This window comes from Mytilus californianus, unplaced genomic scaffold (assembly GCF_021869535.1).
Source record: "Mytilus californianus isolate M0D057914Y unplaced genomic scaffold, xbMytCali1.0.p SCAF_3, whole genome shotgun sequence".
Taxonomy (NCBI): domain Eukaryota; kingdom Metazoa; phylum Mollusca; class Bivalvia; order Mytilida; family Mytilidae; genus Mytilus; species Mytilus californianus.
In genome coordinates, this window is record NW_026262679.1 from 84,606,332 (window position 1) to 84,627,244 (window position 20,913).

Here is a 20,913-nt window from a genome sequence, read left to right on the forward strand (position 1 = left end):
GTCGTCGTCGTCCGGCGTCGTCGTCCGGCGTCGTCGTCCGAATACACATTAGTTTTCGCACTCTAACTTTAGTTTGAGTGAATGGATCTCATTGAAATTTTACCATAAGGTTCAATACCACAAAAGGAAGGTGGGGATTGATTTTGGGGGTTATGGTACTAACAGTTAAGGAATTAGGGGCCAAAAGGGGCCAAAAATAAGCATTTTTGTAACTTCCAGACATAACTTGTGTGTAAGTGTATGGATCTCTCTGACATTGTACCACAAGGTTCCATATCACAAAGGGAATGCTGGGATTGATTTTGGGGGTAATTGTCTCCAAATTTTAGGAATTAGGGGCCAAAAAGGGGCAAAAAACAAGCATTTTTCTAGTTTCATGACAATAACTTGTTTGTAAGTGTATGGATCTTTATGAAATTGTACTACAAGGTTCCATATCACAAAGGGAATACTGGGATTGATTTTTGGGGTAATTTCCTCCAAATATTAGGAATTAGGGGCCAAAAAGGGGCAAAAAACAAGCATTTTTCTAGTTTCATGACAATAACTTGTTTGTAAGTGTATGGATCTTTATGAAATTGTACTACAAGGTTCCATATCACAAAGGGAAGGCTGGGATTGATTTTGGGGGTTTTCCCTCAAAATTTTAGTAATTAGGGGCCATAAAAGGGCAAAAAAAAACATGCATTTTTCTAGTTTCAGGACAATAACTTGTGTGTAAGTGTATGGATCTTTATGAAATTGTACTGCAAGGTTCCATATCACAAAGGGAAAGCTGGAATTGAGTTTGGGGGTAATTGCCCTAAACGTTTAGGAATTTGGGGCCAAAAAGGGGCCAAAAAACAAGCATTTTTCTAGTTTCCAGACAATAACTTGTGTTCAAGTGTATGAATCTCTCTGAAATTGTACTGCAAGGTACCATACCACAAAGGGAAAGCTGGGATTGAGTTTGGGGCGATGAATCATAAGGGGGTTCAAAAAATTGGGGGGGGGATTTTTTTTTTCCTTTTTTTTCTTTAACATTTTCCATTTTAAATTGGTTATTTCTGATTTATATATAAAAGCAAATAATAATGATATGGTTTGAATAGGCATACATGTGAACCTCCCGACGGGAGTACAATAATCCCGTTTTCAGGGGTCTCCTCCCGACCTCCCGTTGAAAAAATCCCGTGTATGAAATTTTTCATGAATGAAAAATTTCTGCCCAACATAACATCTCAGGCATCTGGTGTAACTGACATTACCTGAAGTTATATTTTACCTGTAAATCAATTAACATGCATAATTATATGGCTTCACTTGTCAGCTTGGGTGTCAAACATACTGGTAAGCAACGATTTTTACCTCAGGCTAACTGCCGTTGTGTAACAAAAACTGTGTATTTATTGGGTTACTTCCCTTGATTTATCCTGTTATAAGTTACTTTCCTTTTAATAATGAAATTTTTTAAAAGAATATAAATAAAATATAAATTGAACAAATAATCATAAAAGGATGGTTATTAAATGATTTTAAATGTCTTAGGACAAATAAAAAAATAATAATTTGAAAATTATTTGAGGATTCTATACTTCCTTTTAAGGCTTAAATTGAAATTTATATAATAACTATGACCCTAACTTTACAGATAGAATGAATTTCTGAGTTTGCAAATAAGAACTATTTGCAAGAGAAAAAAAAAAAAAAAAAAAAACTATTTGCAGACAGCTAAACAAATGTTCTGGTTGCAATGATTGTTTTATAGAATATGAAGTAAAAAATTTAAAGAACATACTGGAAAAAAACAATGTTAGATTGAACATGTAGAATATAAAGATGGAGAAACTTTATAATTACAAGGGTACTATTAACATAATAAATTGGTTGGAAAGTTGAAGAAAACACACTTTAAAAGACCATTTTTACAGCACACGGTTACATTTACAACAAAATTAATGTCGATTAAAAACCTCCTGATCTGAGTCCTAATCTCCTGACCAAAATTTCCCAATCTCCTGATCTGAGTTTCACAGTCCATCACATGTATGAATAGGTAAATTGAAAATTTTTAAGTTCTTAGACCACTTTCATTCTGTGTCAGAAACCTATGCTGTGTCAAATATTTAATTACAATCCAAATTCAGTGCTGTATCAAGCTTGAATGTTGTGTCCATACTTGCCCCAACTGTTCAGGGTTCGACCTCTGCGGTCGTATCAAGCTGCGCCCCAGCGGAGCATTTTATTTAACATTGAATGTTAATTGGATGAACCAACCTTGTTCAACTTTACTTGATATAATTCATTACAAAATGATGGAAGGGAGAAACAACTGCACAAAAAGCTTCTTTTATTATGACTGTACGTTTTCAGTTTTCTCATTGGCTGAAAGCCTTTAAAATCTTCTTTTATAAAACATTATAATTACCCAAGAAAACATAATTTGAAATAGCTAACGTGTACCTAAGTTTTAACACCTAATGACTAGTAATAAGCATTTGAAATATCTATCTATTTGGAATAATATTCTGTTTGTGATCATGATTAAATCAAGTCAACTTGTTAAATTACACGTTACATTTATACATTTTACTTTCAAATAACCATTCATACTGTGAAATTACTCTTAATCAATGTGTGATGTAAGCGTTATAGGTGTTAAGTTTTATTGTTATCTTTACTGCATTTGCTTACTGTGTGCTGCTTTAAAAAGTCTTATTTTATTATTTTTATAATTTTCAATCTTTATTTTTCAAACATAACATCCCTTTAATAATTTGCTAGGCAAGAATTTTATAGTTTGTTGGTTTATGGTTTTTTTATTTGAAAGATTCAAGTCGGTCAGTCAGAAAAAAAAAGAAAAAAAATATTTTACAAACACAAATATTTATGGAATTACTCTGTACTTCATCTTTCAAACAATATTTGTGTTATTTTAGTGCCAAACATTTTTTATTGCTGTATTAATCATACAATTCATGTCATCATCATATAAGTTCATAAAAAGGGGTGGTTATGTTTATTTACAAATGGGACATAGATAGTCATTTCACGATGAATGAAAATTAGCTTTATGTTGCTTTCTATCAAACACGGTAAATAATGAGCTTCTCGTAGTATAGCATGTGAAAAAAATTGAAAACATGAAAAAAGTAGTTTACCACTAGCGAAGTAGACCTGTCAAATGTAACAGATGGGGATATTGGTTTCGTCTTTTTGCCATTTAACCACTTTTTTGTTATCCAAATGAAAGAAAGATTTTTGTACAATCTATGAATCAAGAAAATTCCAAATTGTTTGTGTTTATCTTCTATTACTTTTGACTTCAGGTCTTTCCTGTTTGGACAGGTCCATTTCATAAACAAGGATGAAACAGCTTCAAAATAAAATCTCAAGGAATAAAGAAAATAAAGGATAGGAAAACCAACTTTGTGTAAACATACATTTCATTCTGTAAAGTTATTTGCGTTAACAACATTTCCAGATCTGTTTGATTTCCTATTTTTAGAATTCACAAACGCCATGAATTGTTTTGAGACTTTTATTTAACACAACGGTCAATGTGGTATAATTTCTGTTTATTACAATAACGCACATAATTTGAGGTGAATGCTTCTACGCAGATAATTTTTATTTATATTTCAGGGATAATGAATTAGTAGAGTTGGTGGGGGAGGGGGGAAAAAAGCATGAAATTTCAATTGCAATTTTTTTTTCTTTCTGTAAATTGGAAAAAATGGGTCAGCTGAAGCGTAAATCAACAAATTACAAAACCATCGGCTTAGTCCATAAGCTTTTCTTTAGCATGAACCTTAAAGACTCATGTTTTCATGTTTTCATGTGTTAAATATTTGTACACACAGATTCATGTAAAGCATATAGAATGATGTGTATGCTTGAAAAATAAGTTTACCTATGCACATTTTTTATAATTTGCATGCGCACATGCATTGTATATTGGTGTACAAATCATATTATGTCTCAAAGTAGTTTAAGTATAAGCTATTATTGATCACGACTTAAAAAGTAAGATCGATATATTATTGAACTTTCTATAAGAGTATTTAAACGAGTTAAGGAAGATTTGTTAAACAATTCAGTCATGTTTAATTAAACAATATAATCATGTGTCATTAGAATATGCTTATTAATGAAGCATTACTTCGTGTCAAACTCGTATCACAATGATTTATTACATGACAATTTTGTTTATGTTACATTTAGTAATGCTACCATACAAAAAATCTGTTACCGCAAAAAGGCCAATATGCATCAATGCAGTGTTAAATTTCAAGCAATCATACCTCAATCTTGACTTTTAAAATATGAATACAATTAGATACACCTTACTATTGTTTGAAATTATTAAGAGTTAACAGTATTTGCATAAATTGTGTGAATAAAAACAAAACAAAAACCACAAAAATATTATCCTGTTCAAATTTGGGCACATTCCTGTTTCTATGTTCTTTTCCGTGTGATAATTTATTCTGGGTATCACTGGCAATCCATTGGCTTGAGAATTGTGTAACAATTCACAACATTTATCTTCTTTGCAGATTTTGCATGGTGGTCTTTGAAATGAGTACGGCGTGTTCGTCACGAAAATCTCTCTAAGAAGCATTTTAGTCATTTTCTTTTCTGGCTTCTTATCTCGCTGCCCTTTTGGATCTGGAATATTTAATAAGACATAGAATTTTTTTAATTTCCTGTAGTTATGATGAAAACTTTCTATTATCCAACATATAAATCATACTTCAAGAAAATAAATGGAGAATGTGTCCATTGGACACAGATGATGCCCCTTCTTGCATATAACATTATAAAGGGACATAACTAGAGAATTGTAAAAGTGACGCCATCCAAATTCGAACTTGATCTGTGTTTTATGGTAATAGGCATTGTGTATAAGTTTCATAACATTTGGTTTACGCAAACTCAAGTTAGAGAACAGAAGCGGAAAATTCAGCAATTTTTCCATTTATAATGGGGCATAACTCTAGAAAGGTAGAAGTGACACCACCCAAATTCAAACTTGATCTGTGTTTTGTTGTTATAAGCATTGTGTATAAGTTTCAATACATTTGGTTGAGGCAAACTAAAGTAAGGGAAAGGAAACTAATTTTGGGACGTAGATACGTTTGGACGGATATGAAGACATACAAGGGTAACACTAAATGCCCCTCTTGCATCGGGGGCATAAAAAAAAACAGAGGTACAAACAAGTCCATGAAACAAAACATAGAAAGCTAAACTAAGCAACATAAACCCAACCAAAAATTGGGGGATCTCAGGTGTTCCAAGGGTTAGCAGATCCTGCCCCACCAGTGGCACTCACCACATTGCTCATGGAATGTTCAAATATTTAGCAAAAAGGTTAACTTCAATTGATTAATTTATAAAGTAATTGAAGTTTGTTTGAAGTCCACTTAAAATATTACGTGCATATTCAGGATGCTGATTTTTTACGTGCAAGGTGACAAGGGAATATCATGAATATAAAGATATATCATCTTACTAAAACACATTATTCCAACAGGCCTGTCGATGTTCTTATTCCTAAATGTGGCTTGTCTGGAGGAGAATCAGCAAATACCAGTTTAAGATAATATGGCTGACCCATTAGTGAATAAAACCTACATTACATACTTGGAAAAAGGTGTGAACCTGCTATTGATAGGTAACAGTCCTTACAAAAACTTGTACACCACAAAGGAACATTAAAATTCATCACTGAAAAGCTGCTGACTAAATATGAAATCAATCTATTCACCAGTACTTGAGAAACACGTGTTGAATTTTTTTTTTTATCATTGGAAATATTGAAAAATTCAAAGTATCGACAAACAGAAAGTGTCTCACAAATTTGAAAAATACTCACACCTTACAAAAAACTTGTAACAGTCCTAGATACTGATCTTTCAGCAACCTGGCCCGTTTTCTTCACTCTTCTTCTGACTGTAAAAAAAAAATGAGTCACTGCATAGATTGGTTTTTTTTTATAACTGTCAAAAGGATCCTTTAGTACATAGTCAGGAGTAATACTTATACAAGTGTTTTTCATTTACTTGTACAGGTAAATTAATTTGGATGTAAAGTTATTTCCCGTAGGCATTCAGGTTTTTTTTTAACTTAATCATGTTAAAATATATACATGATATAAGTAAAAAAGTCATATGTAAAATTTCTTCTTTTCTTGAACTTCTCTTTGCTAAGTGTTTAATTGTCTGTCCTTAATAGTCGTCTTTACTATTCACAAAAAGTATAATTTCATAGACAATGAAATCCTCATTTGTCTGTAACATTGTATATTCAAATATTTCTCATTAACAAGCCTCCAGGGAGTTATTTTTGAGGGCATTCCACATTTACTTTTAACATCTTTGCAAAGTAGATTTCTTTTTTTTGGTTCTTGAGATAAAAGGTTGAACTCTGATTAGAAAAATATTAACAAACATGACAAAGCAGAAAAAAATTTAGGCAAGTTTTGACCTACCAAATTTAAGAGGTTGTAAGAAAAATTATTTGCATAAGTTAATTTTGAAAGAGATCTAGGGGAGATAATTCAAACTTTGAAAAGAAAATTAAAATCTTACATCTTAAAGTAAAGATACATGACTTGTATAAGTAATACCCCTGACTAAAATAATTACCTGGCAAACTAATAAACATGTAAAATAAAAAAAATGCTCTCAAAAACGGTAATACGTGTAAAAATATTTGTGTAGGTATAATTGCTGAAGAATTGAAACCTCCCTATTTATACCATTTATTGCATGACAGAGTCCATGTTTTGTTATGAGAAACCTTAGAAATCACTTAAATAAAAAAACAAAATAAGATGTACACAATGGCATTATAATCAAGATTCAGTGAAAGTTTGAAATCCATTTCCTATTTAAAATGAGATGGTAGGGAACAGCAAACCAACAGTTTTTTATTAATTGAGCAATCATGCCATTCAGTCCATTCTCCACTCTGTCACGCTTCAATGCAATAGGTCAAAATTAGTTAGTTATGCTGAGTTATGTCAATTTATATTAATTTTCTGTATAATTACATGCATACTTCCCATACCTGTCACATATATCTTTCTGATGATGATGATGATGATGATGATGATGATGATGATGATGGCCATCAGGTGAGCTTTTCTCTGAATTTTCCACAGCTTCTTCCATCCAATCATCAAACCATGAGTCATAGTTTTCAATTGATGGGTCCATTGAATCAATCTTCTTTGTTATTATATCTAACCAGCTCAAGTCGCCACTGACCAAAAAATAAGAAGACAGCTAGAGTTAATAAACTTTTCATAAACTTATTAGTGACAACAAAAATAATAAGAAATTATAATAGCTTTACTTTTTACATGAAATATATAAGCTATATATATATATATATATTGCTAGTTGAAGGTAAAGAAAACTGTGATATAAAGACAACATGAAATTTATCTCAGATATGCAACTTGTATGTTAACATGTTTTTTGCATAATCAAAAAACTTTTGTGTGCATGCTCAGATTCTGCAAACCTTAAGGGGACAATAGTTTTGCATTCTGTTCTCAGTCTATGCATTAGTCTGTCTCCCGTTTTTTCGACCTGATTTTTTTATTAAAGAGGATATCTGATAGGCACTCAATATAAAGAAAGGGGGAACTTGTAGCTGTGTACTCTGAACCATGTGCCAAATATCAAAAGCCTCTGTCAATAGATTAAAAAAGTTCTGTTTCAGACAAAAAAATGACTTCAAAGGTCAAGGTCACATGAAGTTGATGGTGGTACAATGTATGCAACACATCATGTTATGGTTATACACCTTCATGATAAATATCAAAGGTAAAAATTTATGACCCAGACAAGGTTGTTTGCAAAAGAAGAAGAACACTTCAAAAACAGTATATTTCTCTCTTTGTTGAAGGGTAGAAATAATATAATAACATTTCTTCTCATACCTCTAGTCAATGAAAGTTGAATACATTTGACTTTCAGTTTTTCTTTTTTAATTGAAAAATTCTGTTGACACAAAAAAAAAACTTTTTACCTACATATAGTCATGATAGCTACCTATTTTTTTTCTTTCGAGTATAGTCTGGAGAAGGAAAACAAATACTGTGGATTCATTATTATTCGTTGGATACCAGTTTTCGTGGGTTTCGTGGGTTCAGGTGAACCACGAATTCAAATGTTCAACGAATTACAAATGTTAATTTGGCTTTGTATGCAGAGATTGGCAAAACCACGAAATCAAATATCCACGAAAATGGAAGTGTTCCTCAATCCACGAAAATTGATACCCACGAAAATAAATGAATCCTCAGTACTTAATTTGGCTAATTGGTATTTCAACATTGTGCTGTATAGCGAGCTAGTTTTTCCATTTCTATTTTTTTAGTCTAGGCCATTCAGAGCTTATAGCATCGGATATCATGAACATATGAACATAGTGTGGATTCTAATTCAATGGTTTACTGTGTTTATTGCTTGGTGTGATTAACGCTGTCTTCATGACCTTACTCCATTCAATGTATATTTTTCCCCGTCATACATATATATTTACTCACTGTAATACAATGAAAATACTTACACATCTGTAATTTTAGGGGTTGAAACATCATCAGAGTTGTCAGGTTGCATATTCTCTGGCATATACAGCAATCTTGAATTTTGAACAATGTTTTCATATTTATCTATTCCAAGTTGTGGAATAAGGTCACAAGTCCCTTTAAAATCCCTCAAAACTTTCTGATGAGGTGTAGAACAAAATAAGTTATGGTGAATTAAAAGCCACAAATCTAACACTGCATCAAATCGAAGATTATTTCCATCAAAAAGATTTAAAGCTTTATTTGTTCTCAACAAGTAGTCATATTGAGCATCATACAGTGCCACACAGTAAGTTTCCTTTGTAATTTGGCATACTGGAACTGCAGAAATGTTATTTTTGGTTTGAATTTTGTTTTTTATTCGTCTGTGTTTACAGAGCGAGACTGAAATAGCCTGCATCAAGACCTGATCAAATTTTGTGGCTTCATCTGGAAGAGCATCTGGAAGGTCTTTATTAGCAAATTCATCTCCATCTATATCATCGTCTTCATACCCATTCTCAAAGAAATATTTAGGTGTAGTTATTATTGCAGAGGTTTCCATAACATCCATGACATCATTGAATAAATCTTTGTCAGATGGAAAAAGAACTATATCAGCATTCCCATAAAATAGATCTGGGCTTCCTACAATGATTAAAAGAACTGTCTGATTCAAGAACTGAAAAGTATTATTTAAAAAAAAAGAAAAAGAAAAGAACAGCATTCCAATATCCCCTACAGTCCCACATACATGTATTTTATCCCTCCAAGGGCAATAACTCCAAAACAGTTTTGGTGATTTTCTATTTGGCTCTATTGCCATGTACATTTTTGTTATTTTCAGTTTATTTCTACCTTATCTAGATCTTGACCTGATAATTCTTTTTACTCTTTGTCAGTTTATTTACTAGTTGCTCTAAATGCTATAGTTTTTGAGATGCTGAATCCAAAATCTCCATTTTACAAATGTATGTTCCAATTCTACCCATGGAGCAGAGTTAATTATAATTATTAAACGTGTTGATTGTATTGTTTAATGAAATGGTGTGGTTAAGGTTCATCATAACTTTTCTGCTAATATGGCTGAATTTACACTACAAATTTCACTCTGAGTACAGACAAACCTGTACGTGTGCACCTGGAAAAGTTTTAAGGCATAGCAGGAACTAGATAAATAAATTTTAAATGCAATTTATGTTTCAGAAAATTATAAACTTTTCTGGATTTTGCTATTCATTTTTTTTCATTCATGCAGAAGGTGCCAAAATAATCTAAGTTGGGAAAGAGGTTTGAGAAGCTCCCCTCATATAATAAATGTTGTCAGTAGCATTGATTTAAATGGACAATACATGGACAATAGACATCTTCAAACAATAGGTGATTTAAACTATGTAATTGAGTGGACCGTATCAAATGAAACTCAGGTGTTTGTTTATTTCGCTGAAACATAGACTTCATATGACTTTTATATATCTATTAAAACTTTCCTAGATGCATCAGTTTGTCTGTACTCATAGTAAATTTTGTGGTTTAAACACGGCCATATTTTTCAATTCCTTTTGATGAACCTTAAATGGCATCCCATGTAACTGAAAGATTTTTTTTTAAATCTTTGATAGAAATGATTGTTTTGAAGTGGGTACTTCACAATCGTTTTAGCGACGCACGTGTTTGAAGCATAGTTTTACGTCCCCTCTTTTTCTTTTAACGATGGTCCGCATAAGAAAACTGTTGTTATGACGATAAATCCTTTAACTTTGATAGAAATAATTGTTTTGAAGTGGGTACATTACAATCGTTTTAGCGACGCACGTGTTTGAAGCATAATTTTACATCTCAACTTTTTCCTTTAACGATGGTCTGGAAAAGAAAACTGTTGTTATGACGAAAAATGTTAAAAAGTAAGAAAAATCTCTGACTTTAAACTTTATCCTTTAACTTTGATAGAAATATAATAATTGTTTTGAAGAAGGTACTTTGCAATCGTTTTAGCAAAGCAAGTGTTTAAAGCATAGTTTTACATCTCAACTTTTTCTTTTAACGATGGTCCGGAAAAGAAAACTGTTGTTATGAAGAAAATTATTAAAAATTACGAAAAATCTCTGACTTTAGTGTTCATCCTTCAACTAGACGGGAAGTATCCTATAAACTTATTTAAATGAATCCCCGGCAGAAGCAAAAAATTATGATTTCATGATATATATTGCAATTTACTGTATATATTTTAAAACGTAAATGTTTGTTATTATTGAGTGTGAATTTATTACAATGTAGATTAAAAAAAATATATTTAGAATTATAATAGACAACAATGTGGCAAACTTTTTTTTTTTTGTTAAAAAGAAGCAAAATTTTAAAAGAAAAATATATTTATGTTAGTTGGCGAAAAAAAATTAAAAGTGGCAAAAAATATGTTGTTTTGGCAAAAGAGATGGTGAAAAAGAAAACTGACCCAGGGGAAACCCTGCAATGGGGGCAATGATTTTTGATGGACAAGAAAATAAAACACAAATTTAGATACCCTAAAGATCATGCAACCTAAATTTGGCTAATTGTTCCTGTTGTTTTTTGAAAGTTTACAAAGATGACAAAATTGTGAAAAATTGTCCTTAAAGGGCAATAACAACTATAAGAGATCAATGGACATTTTTTGTCATGTTGACGTATTTGTAAATCTCACCTTGCTGAACATTTTTGATGTTTACATTTTATCTTTATCTATAATAATATATTCAATTTAATGTCCAAACACTTACTAATTTCTTTAAAATTAACAATTCGGGGCCAATAACCCCAAATTGTGTTTTCTGATTTGTCTAAAAATTTTAAGGCAGGTAGAAGTTTACCTAATGATCATATTTATTCATTAATTTAGCTCTAAATGCTTACGTTTCTTGAGACAGTGAGCTAGTAAGCAACAGCTTAACTCAAACTGATTTTTTGCTACAAGATGTTTACATGTACATGTGTAAGAATAATTATTTTTTTTTTAGGGTTAGGCTATGGCTCATATCTATATTTTGTAAAAAAAAAAAAACAATGGATAAAATGGTTTTTTTTGTCAAATATGTCAATTTCAACGTGTCTATGACATCACAGTGACACCACAACCTTCTTGCTCTAAAATGACCAGAATTTTAAAGCCTGTTAATTATTCTATAAATTTGAATGACTTGTGTAATTTTACTTTTTTAACATTTCAGAAGACAAATATTGCCTCTTATCATACCTCCTACTTTTAGTCTGTTTATAAATGAAGAGAAAGCTTAGGATATGGGGTATCCATCCATGACACAAAATCATAACATGCACAGAAAAAATTGGAAAAAGCAAAGGAACAGTGCTTTTATTGCTATTCTTCATCTAAAAGTCACTATAAGGCCTTCAATGTGAAGCAAAAACTTTGTCATTTAAATTTTAATCTGTGTTGACATATATTCATTCTTACCAACTAAAGTTGTACCATACAACATGGGTGTTCCACATTCACAAGGACACTCAGCACTTTTTCCTTTTGAATGTGTATCCAAAATATAATTTGTTGGATGTGGTAGCAACTGTGATAACAAATGCTGAGTCAAAACACATGACACTTTGGTGTCATTTAATGATATCTCCTTCTGCAAGTATCTCGATAAACAATCCTCGTGTCTTTCTAAAAGAAAAAAAGAAAAACATCAACAAAATGCAGATTATAACACTAAAGAACCCAAGTAAGCAAGCACACAGCTCTGGCACAATGAGTCCTTAATTGATATACATGTACATGTACAATGTATGTATGTATTTGTGCAAGTCTTACTCACTAAAACAGTTCCCCATTTAGTTTTGTCTGGTAATTGAAAAATTCAAGTATTATAATATGCTATCAGGTCCATTTGCACACATAACACTTTCATCCACTTCATTTGCACCCCACACGTTCGCACCATATTTTTATATTAATTTTGATTACTCAAGGATTTATGTACATGTATAAATCCTTGGATTACTGTTCAATGGTAGTTAAATGATATTACTATGATTGCTGAAAAAAATTGCTTTGGTGGTAAAAACTTTGTAAAGAAAACCAGTTACCTTGATTAGTACAAATCCTTGATTAGTAGGAGTAAAAACAATTAAAATCTTAATAGACTGTCAGTTTGGTATCTTCTGCTTTTCTTTTAGCAGTGGAACCGTGACAATATTCATTTCCTCAAAATAATTCACCTGACACTAAAGGAAACCTATTTATAATATGTATAAGGCTGTCACTTTATTTTAATAAAACAATAAAAAAAAATAATTATCTTTCCTATTTTGCAGCAATCCACTAACAACATCAACAAACACAATAAAGGTTCATTAATACACGTTTTCAAAAATGGCTGTGTTTATACCATGAAATTTTCTCTGAGTACAAACAAAACTGTGTAATTTTAAAAGTTTTTAAGTCTGGCAGCACCTAGATATATACCAGTTGTTTTCATTTTGTGTTTTAAAAGGATAAAAACTTTTGTGGATTTTGCTAAATATTTTCTTTCATTGACACAGGTGGTGCAAAATAAACATAGTCTGGTGAAATCTGATTGATTGATCAGTTTCACTTTCAGTACTTCTAGTGTGGGGCCCCTGTTTTGTTGCATTCAGTTTTTATTAGTGGCGGAAGCCCGAGTACACAGAGAGAGAACGACAATCTTTGGTAGGATAACTGATAATCCTGGTCAATTAAGATTGGAGTCGAACACACCTGCCACGTGCCTGATTCAAATTCACAACCTCAGTGTTGACAGGCTAGTGATATAGTCATTGGACTACTTAGACCCCTTGGCCACCGGTGCCTCGTCAAAATCAATAATATGGATGTTACATTTATTTATCTTGATGCTATCAGGCTTTAAAACTTTTCAAATTGTACAGTTATGTCTGTACACAGAGAAAAGTTTATGGTGTTAATACAGAAATTTTTATTTAAGAGTGTTGTGTGAACGTGAAAAGGGGCAAACATGTAATGGAGCAAAAGTGATTGTGGACAATGGACCTGGATTCCTGTAATACAAAATGTATGGTGGTCCACCATTGGTGGAGGTAATTCAATAGCGTTATCTTTCTTTTGCATACGTACACCACATTGTTTAGTCCAAATAATTATGACATCTTGAACAGTCAAGGGTCAAACTTAAATAAGTTATAAAAGAAAAATAACATACATTTGTTATTGAGGGCTAAAAAATCAAAAATATGTGATAACATATGTATGTTACATGTTTCAAAGGGGCATTATACATCCTTTATTTTGTTAAATTGTGTACTAGTTCTATTGATATTATAATTGTCTTTATGTATATTAAACTTTAGAAAGATATAACAGCCCATAGTTTGCAAATCATGCATAACACAACACACCCATGTCATTACAGAAAAAAATATGCCTGTAATAACTAAAGGGTGTTATTACAGCTTCTCTACATCTCTTCAAAGCCTTTTCTCCTACATATATCACAATGTATTTTGATTAATTGTAATAAATAATGATAAGAGCATGTAATGAGGTTCTGCGCAAGCTTCCTAGTCATTCCCAAGTGTCTCATGTAATAAGTTAAATGCCTGTAATTACCAAGCCTTGTTATTACAGCTAAGTTATCACTTAAAAGCCTTGTCTCATTGATTTACCATGGTTGATCAAAAATGTATCAATTGAATTGGAAAATTAGTTTTCAAGGTTATGTATTAAGTTACTGCGCAAGTTTCAAGAATTCCCAAGTGCCCACTGAAAATAAAAATTTTTATGGTACATTTAACTGATAACAAACATATGTTACTACAGATTAAGAGAAAGTATCGGTAATAACACATGTATGTTATTTTTCTCTAATAACTTATTCAAGTTACACCCTTGACTGTTGAAAGGCTATTTTAATTTTTTTTTGCTGTGGCGCCTTCCAGCAACAAAAAATTAAAATAGCCTTTCAAGACATCATACATCTGTAACTATTTGGACTACCGGTACATATTGTGAATCCCATATTGTTATAATAAAACAATGTTCTATATAAATATGATAAAGGTATACACAGACATGCTGCTGGTATGGGTAACTTTGATGGAATTTCAAATATATATATCAGTAGGGTGCAATTTCACAGAGGAAATATATCAATGGGTCTAAATTTATATGTCAATGGGTCATACATGTTCTGATATTTTTATCTCATAATATGAATTTGACATGGATCCCATGTGATATACATCTCATTGAAATAAGATGTCATGATAGCTGGGGAATATTTAAGAAATAATTCATCATGTTCATGGGGGCTTGAATATATCGTGATTTTACCAAGGGTCGTTCAGGGTAAAATATCGGCATAAAGGGACAACCCGTGGTAAAATCACGATATATTCAAGCCCCAATGAATTATTTCGATTCTAATAGGACAAATACAACAATTCTTTTGGATCGAAGCGCTCTAGGAGAAGGCATTATTTGCCGTTCCCATAAATAAATGCTCTATTAAATTGACGTAAAAGAACGGAGCAAACTGAATAAATTGTATGCTTAAACTATTTACAATGACATATTTAGATAGGTTTGGATGAATCTAAATGATAATTGTATTTATATGTCTTATATGTAAACATAACATGGCTTATATAACACATTTTAGCATCGTTTGTTTACGTTTCCTTAATTGTTGTGATGATTTTCGGTTTCACAAGCGTGTATTTTCCCGTTAAATGCTTATATTCTTCTGTCATCGTTCTATGACGTCTGATAGCTCATTCATAAAAAAGCATATGACGCTGGAGTACGATCGGAACAGCCCAAACAATATATTCATATTTTACCACGGGTGTGTACTCAAAGCGTTTGGAAGAAGGTCATGTTAGAATATATAAATAACACATAGCTGAGAGGGTGATAGAGCAGATTGTTAAACCGAGAAAACATTGTCAACTGAGGCAAAGCCAAGGTTGACAATGTCTTTTCGGGGGGGTAACAATCTGCTCTATCACCCTCTCAGATATGTGTTATTTAATTTATTATACTAAACGTTCTATTAAATTTCAAATTCAAAGTAATAAACTATGTTATCTTGTACATAACAATCATCCCTATTTATTAAAGCGCACACTTCAGCAAGTGCCTCAGTGAAGGGTAATAGAGTATTTGCCATGGGATAGAGTAAATTGTCTCCCTCGTATTAACCAATCAAAATCTGGCATTTTGACATGAAGTATAATAAATATATATATCAATGGGTTGTGAACATGGTGAACTTGTGATTTTCTGATGAAATATATGAATGGGTAAGGTTTTTTGCATAAATTAATATATGAATGGGGGGGGGGGGGATTTTTCATACCCCAGCCAGGCATCTGTACACAGATTTGTAGGTTGAGACGTACCCCATATGGTTTTCAGCTTGTTTTCAAATTCTCTAGTTACCCCCATAACATGCTCCATGTATGACGACAGTTTACAAACAAGACTGCAGATTTACCATTTTCACTGAAGAATCTTTCTAGTGCACGAAAAGCTGGTCTATGATTTGGCTGCACAATGTCATGAAGATATAACTTGAGAGCCATGTAGCCTTTCAAAAATATTGAGGAAGAGGAAAAAGAAAGCTCTGGACTCCTCCATCCAAAATATACTTTGCTATGATCACTAAAAGACTGGCCAGGCAAAGCTGGATTGGCCATTTGCGAGGGTCGCGGCACTCCAGCATTGACTGCTTGCAGCTCGTAACCTTTACTTGCATAAATATAATGATGAATTCTGTCTTTTAATAGCTCAATCTTGGCAGGAAGAACAATGTCTTCAGTGGAATGATGTAATGGGCGTCTGACAGTCCGAAGTATATTAAATGTTATGTTTGCACTTTGGTTATTTTTACCATAATACCTCATGAAGAAATACATAGTTATATTTGGTCTGAATTGTTGCAGGGGAATATAAGTAAAGGGGACAGAAACCAATGGTAATATGCTCGGAAGATTGATTATGGAAAGATCTCATTCAAACCCATTGGCGGATCCGCGCCTGAAACCTCTCAGAGTGTTAAGTTTTTTGTAAAGTTTTTGACCAGAGTGTAAAGTTTTTGACCAGAGTGTACAGTTGTTGACCAGAGTGTACAGTTTTTCGACAATTTTAGTTAAAAGTGGTAAAATCGGACTGATCCATTATCGCGGAACAGGGTTTCCGGTCATATTTTTGGTCAATCTGTGTATTAAAGGATCATGTACCCTTCCTTTTGTTCTTTCTATGTCATACATATGAAGATTTTATAGAAAATCCACATCCTTTCCCGTGTACTATTATATTTGACAATTTTGTACTCAATAGAAAGGCGAGTAATGCGTGCAATATGCTAGCAATGATTTCCGTAAAACAAATTTTGATTATATTAGCCATTAGTTAAGACAAGTACAATATGGATCCATTCAAGTACACCTTCTACGCTCGATTTAAATGACTCAGCACGAGACGTTTTTTGTTGTTTTTTTTTTTTTTTTTACTTTTGTAAAGGTTGTTTATGACTTTTTGTAAACAATAAATAATAGCATACCATCGATAAGCTAGAGAGTTTTTTTTTTTAATTTGATAAAGAAAGCACGGTCTCTGTTATAAAGTCCGTTGATTTTCTGCAAAAGTTTTGGCTTGAGTTGACACAAAATCCACATTTTCCACTAATTGCAATTAGCCAATAAATATGATTTCTGTGAACGACGTTTTCCTTTGGCATATGTGCAAAATGGTATGACTCTTTTATTCAGTATTTTTGCTGTTTTCATATTATTACTCTTTGAAATTTCGTAATATACGGTGCTACAGAAGGGGTCATAAATTTGAAATACAGATCCTGTCACTGAGAAGCTAGCTTGGATACAGGATCTGTATTTTAATTAGATTGGCTTTTTGGTAAGCATGCATTTGAAAATAAAAAAAAAAAAAAAAATTTATTTAGAATTGTAGACCAATTATTGATAAGCTTTAAAAATTGTTTCAATTTTTTATTTATGTTTAGCCGTTCCAAAGAAATTACTTAAAATATGTCAACTTAGACTTCCAACTTCCGCGTTTTAGATCTTCCCACCATAACTTAGGGACTAAATATCAGAGATTATTCCATATTGACAGTTTTTAAGTAGGTTTTTCTATACTGAAATGTGTATACATGTCATGTGTAACCATGTGTATACATGTCATGCTGCCCATCAAGGGCCCTTGATTGGAATAATAAATATTCTTATTCTTAATAAGAATATTCTTATTCTTATTCTTATTCTTATTCTTATTCTTATTCTTATTCTTATATGATTTGGATTTTGAATAAAACAGCATATTCACCTGAGGAAAAAGTATAATATCCTTTTTCTTCACGTACATCAAACGTTATGGCAAAATGTGTGATGTACAATTGGTTTAGACAGATATTTGTCATGAAATACATTATTTTCTCGAGGAATATAGAATAAAACAATTCCTTTCTGTTGTTTCGGTAAATATCAAATTCCTTTAACAAGTTTAAGGATATGAATATAGATCAAGGATTTGTCACGATAGAAGTATTAAGACAAATCCCTGATGGAATCAACTTTGTTGAACAAGACTTTTTATCTTTTTTTTTCCATTGCGTATTTCGTTTTGTTCATTGTAAACGGATTTGTGGCATGTAGACTGCATTCGGCCTGCAATTTACCCCAACACGTGTCTGTGGCAACAGTCTCTTCACAAGAAGCATCGGATTTAACATCCCTTCTGACTGAACGCGACTGCCAATTTTTACATCCCACACAACCAATCGGAAGCCCCTTTTAGACATGATTTTATGGCCGGTAGGAAGGCAACCAGGAATTTCCACATTTCTATATACCAGGCAAACATTTGGATTGTGTTGCATTAGAACTAGTTTTTCTGAATAAAAAACAATTTTCGAAAAAAAAGTCTTCCATTACTAGAAATGTATTCTGTTACGTTATTTGTAAGTCATTAATGAATTATAGTAAGTCTAATAAGAAGGACCTCAGGATAACGCCCTAGGCTAATGGTAGTATATAATACATGCGCTTGCAGGCGCGTAGCTACGTTTACGTCAAGACGCCCGGGCGTGCATATGAATTTTGGAGAAAATATATTCTAATCCAAATAAATTAGAAGAACTGGTCAAAAGCATATGAGCTTTATAATGCTTTCTTCAATGACTTGTAATTTAAGACAAAAGTGACGAAATTTACTTTTTACTCAAATGGTATCATATTACATATTTGTTCATTTTATGTCAAAGTCTGTATATCTACTGTGAATTCTACTCAGTTTACTATTGTTTAAAGCCATTCATTATCTGTTGAAATACGATAAGTGGCTTGCATTTTTATGTTACACCTGACCATCAATGAAAATTAATTATTTCAAATTTGCGCGTAAAAGGGTGAGAAAATTAGATAGATTAGATAAAAGTCCAAATAATTAATAGACCGACAACATTGAGATGTAGACTTGCTTTTTATACTATCTCTACAAAGTTTTGAATATTTTGTCGATTGATTGTTTTACCCCACATCTCCTTTTAAACATATTTTAAAGTATCTGGTTTGGATTTTTTTCTCTAAAACAAATGGCCATTAAATTCTAAATCCACATGATTCACCCGTCGTGTTGCTCATGTAAGTACGAACCCTCTAATAATTCTAATTCGGTAGGTCACATTGGAGGAAAAGAGGACGGGATAGTGGTTGCAGCAAATTGGAACATATCCTCATCACCTGTAAAACAGAAGCCCACCTCCGGGTGCGGGATTTTCTCGCTGTGTTGAAGATCCATTTGTTTGGCTGTTTTCTGCTCTTTGGTCGGGTTGTTGTCTCTTTGATGCATTCCCCGTTTCCATTCAAAATTTTATTCCATAACGGTCAACCAACTCGTGATGACGGCCGTAAATATTTTGAATGAAAGATTTCAACTTCACCATTAGGACCTTTGGTTCAATAGCTTCCTTGTAGGCAGCAACCCTCTATCAAGGAAATCATGATAGGAAATGCAAGCTCTGCAATATCGTATCAGCTGGGAGATATATACTCCATATACAGTTGCTGCTGGTATGTTGCTACATAGAAATGCAAATTTTACAATTGGGAAGATGAAATAATCGTAAAGTTGTTGCTATTGATGAGTTTTTAATAATAGAAATTGTATCTCTTTCTCGATAACGCGTGAGCTGCAGGAGTGTTTCGTACCTTACTAGGATGTCCTCTGTCCTGGACCCGCTGGGCCCCCAGACCCCTCGCCGAGGTTCGGGCGTGCACGTAAAAATGGCCTAGCTACGCCACTGACTTGGCCAAACGGATGATCTGTGTTGAAGATTCATTATTCTTATTCAAAAACTTGTGATCTGAAAATAACTGGTTCATTACAAAACACGAACCAAAAGAGAGGTATCCTTCAAGTGAATCTGTGGAAAAGTATCATTTGATTCGCAATAATTAAGTACATAATTAATCATTCACTGCGAGGTTAATAATCATTTCCATTCGACTGTGATCAGAAGACGAAATTATTACGGTTGACATACTTGGAAGGCCTGTTACGAATGATTCTGACAATAGAAATACATGTAGGCGTGTTATACACCATTTTGGATATAATTTAATATAGATTTACGACATAACAAGTTTCAGTGGGATAGATAACCACAGAGTCGAAATATAACGGAAGTTCGCGACCGGGTGACATTTCTCAAATATACGAGTTAGGTACCTTGTGTTATATTAAACTATATACTAGGTACATTTTTTCAGAAACAAGTGCCTGTGGTTACAAACACGATGACACCAATTGAATCAGCATATCATTTCCATGGCCACAATCTAGAAGAAGAACAGGCAGACCGGTGAAATATTAAGGTCTTACTATACAAAACAACCTGAAATGGGATCAACACATAATCAGATAACAGACAAATTGTTTGCACCTGTCCTAAGTCAGGAATCTGTTGTTCAGTAGTTGTCGTTTGTTGATGTGGTTCATAAGTGTTTCTCGTTTCTCGTTTTTTATATAGATTTGACCGTTGGTTTTCCCGTTTGAATGGTTTTACACTAGTGATTTTTGGGGCCCTTTATAGCTTGCTGTTCGGTGTGAGCCAAGGCTCCGTGTTGAAGACCGTACTTTTACCTATAATGGTTTACTTTTATAAATTTTGACTTGAATGGAGAGTTGTCTCATTGGCACTCATACCACATCTTCTTATATCTATATAAAGCAAACAAAACACTTAGTTTTATGCGGGAAAACATCAGAAACTCACCAAAAAAGGTCAAGAGACAAAATGTACTTATATTTATTGGATTTTACAGTATACGGACAT

General features: G+C 32.6%; 1 protein-coding gene across 2 annotated transcripts; it reads right to left on the minus strand.

Moving 5' to 3' along the window:
- Nucleotides 1–2,312: 2,312 nt before the first annotated feature.
- Nucleotides 2,313–16,496, minus strand: LOC127735272 (uncharacterized). Of its 2 annotated transcripts, none has more exons than XM_052245397.1 (6): nt 16,054–16,496; nt 12,018–12,224; nt 8,569–9,214; nt 7,057–7,251; nt 5,861–5,937; nt 2,313–4,650 (listed from the first exon to the last, which is right to left on the minus strand). In XM_052245397.1, the coding sequence occupies exons 1-5, from the start codon at nt 16,472–16,474 to the stop codon at nt 5,901–5,903; spliced, it is 1,506 nt and encodes a 501-aa protein (XP_052101357.1). In that variant the 5' UTR covers nt 16,475–16,496; the 3' UTR covers nt 2,313–4,650; nt 5,861–5,900. The 2 variants fall into 2 exon arrangements, with proteins under 2 accessions (XP_052101357.1, XP_052101358.1); XM_052245398.1 differs by having other exon boundaries at nt 16,458–16,495.
- Nucleotides 16,497–20,913: the final 4,417 nt, after the last annotated feature.

Excerpts from the sequence above, each read along its gene's own strand:
- LOC127735272 (XM_052245397.1), bottom strand. The coding sequence starts at position 16,474 with ATGTATTTCTTCATGAGGTATTATGGTAAAAATAACCAAAGTGCAAAC. Across the intron at positions 12,225-16,053 it reads AAGATTCTTCAGTGAAAATG|AAAGACACGAGGATTGTTTA; the intron begins GTAAATCTGCAG and ends TTTTTCTTTTAG. Across the intron at positions 7,252-8,568 it reads ACCCCTAAAATTACAGATGT|TGGCGACTTGAGCTGGTTAG; the intron begins GTAAGTATTTTC and ends TTTTTTGGTCAG.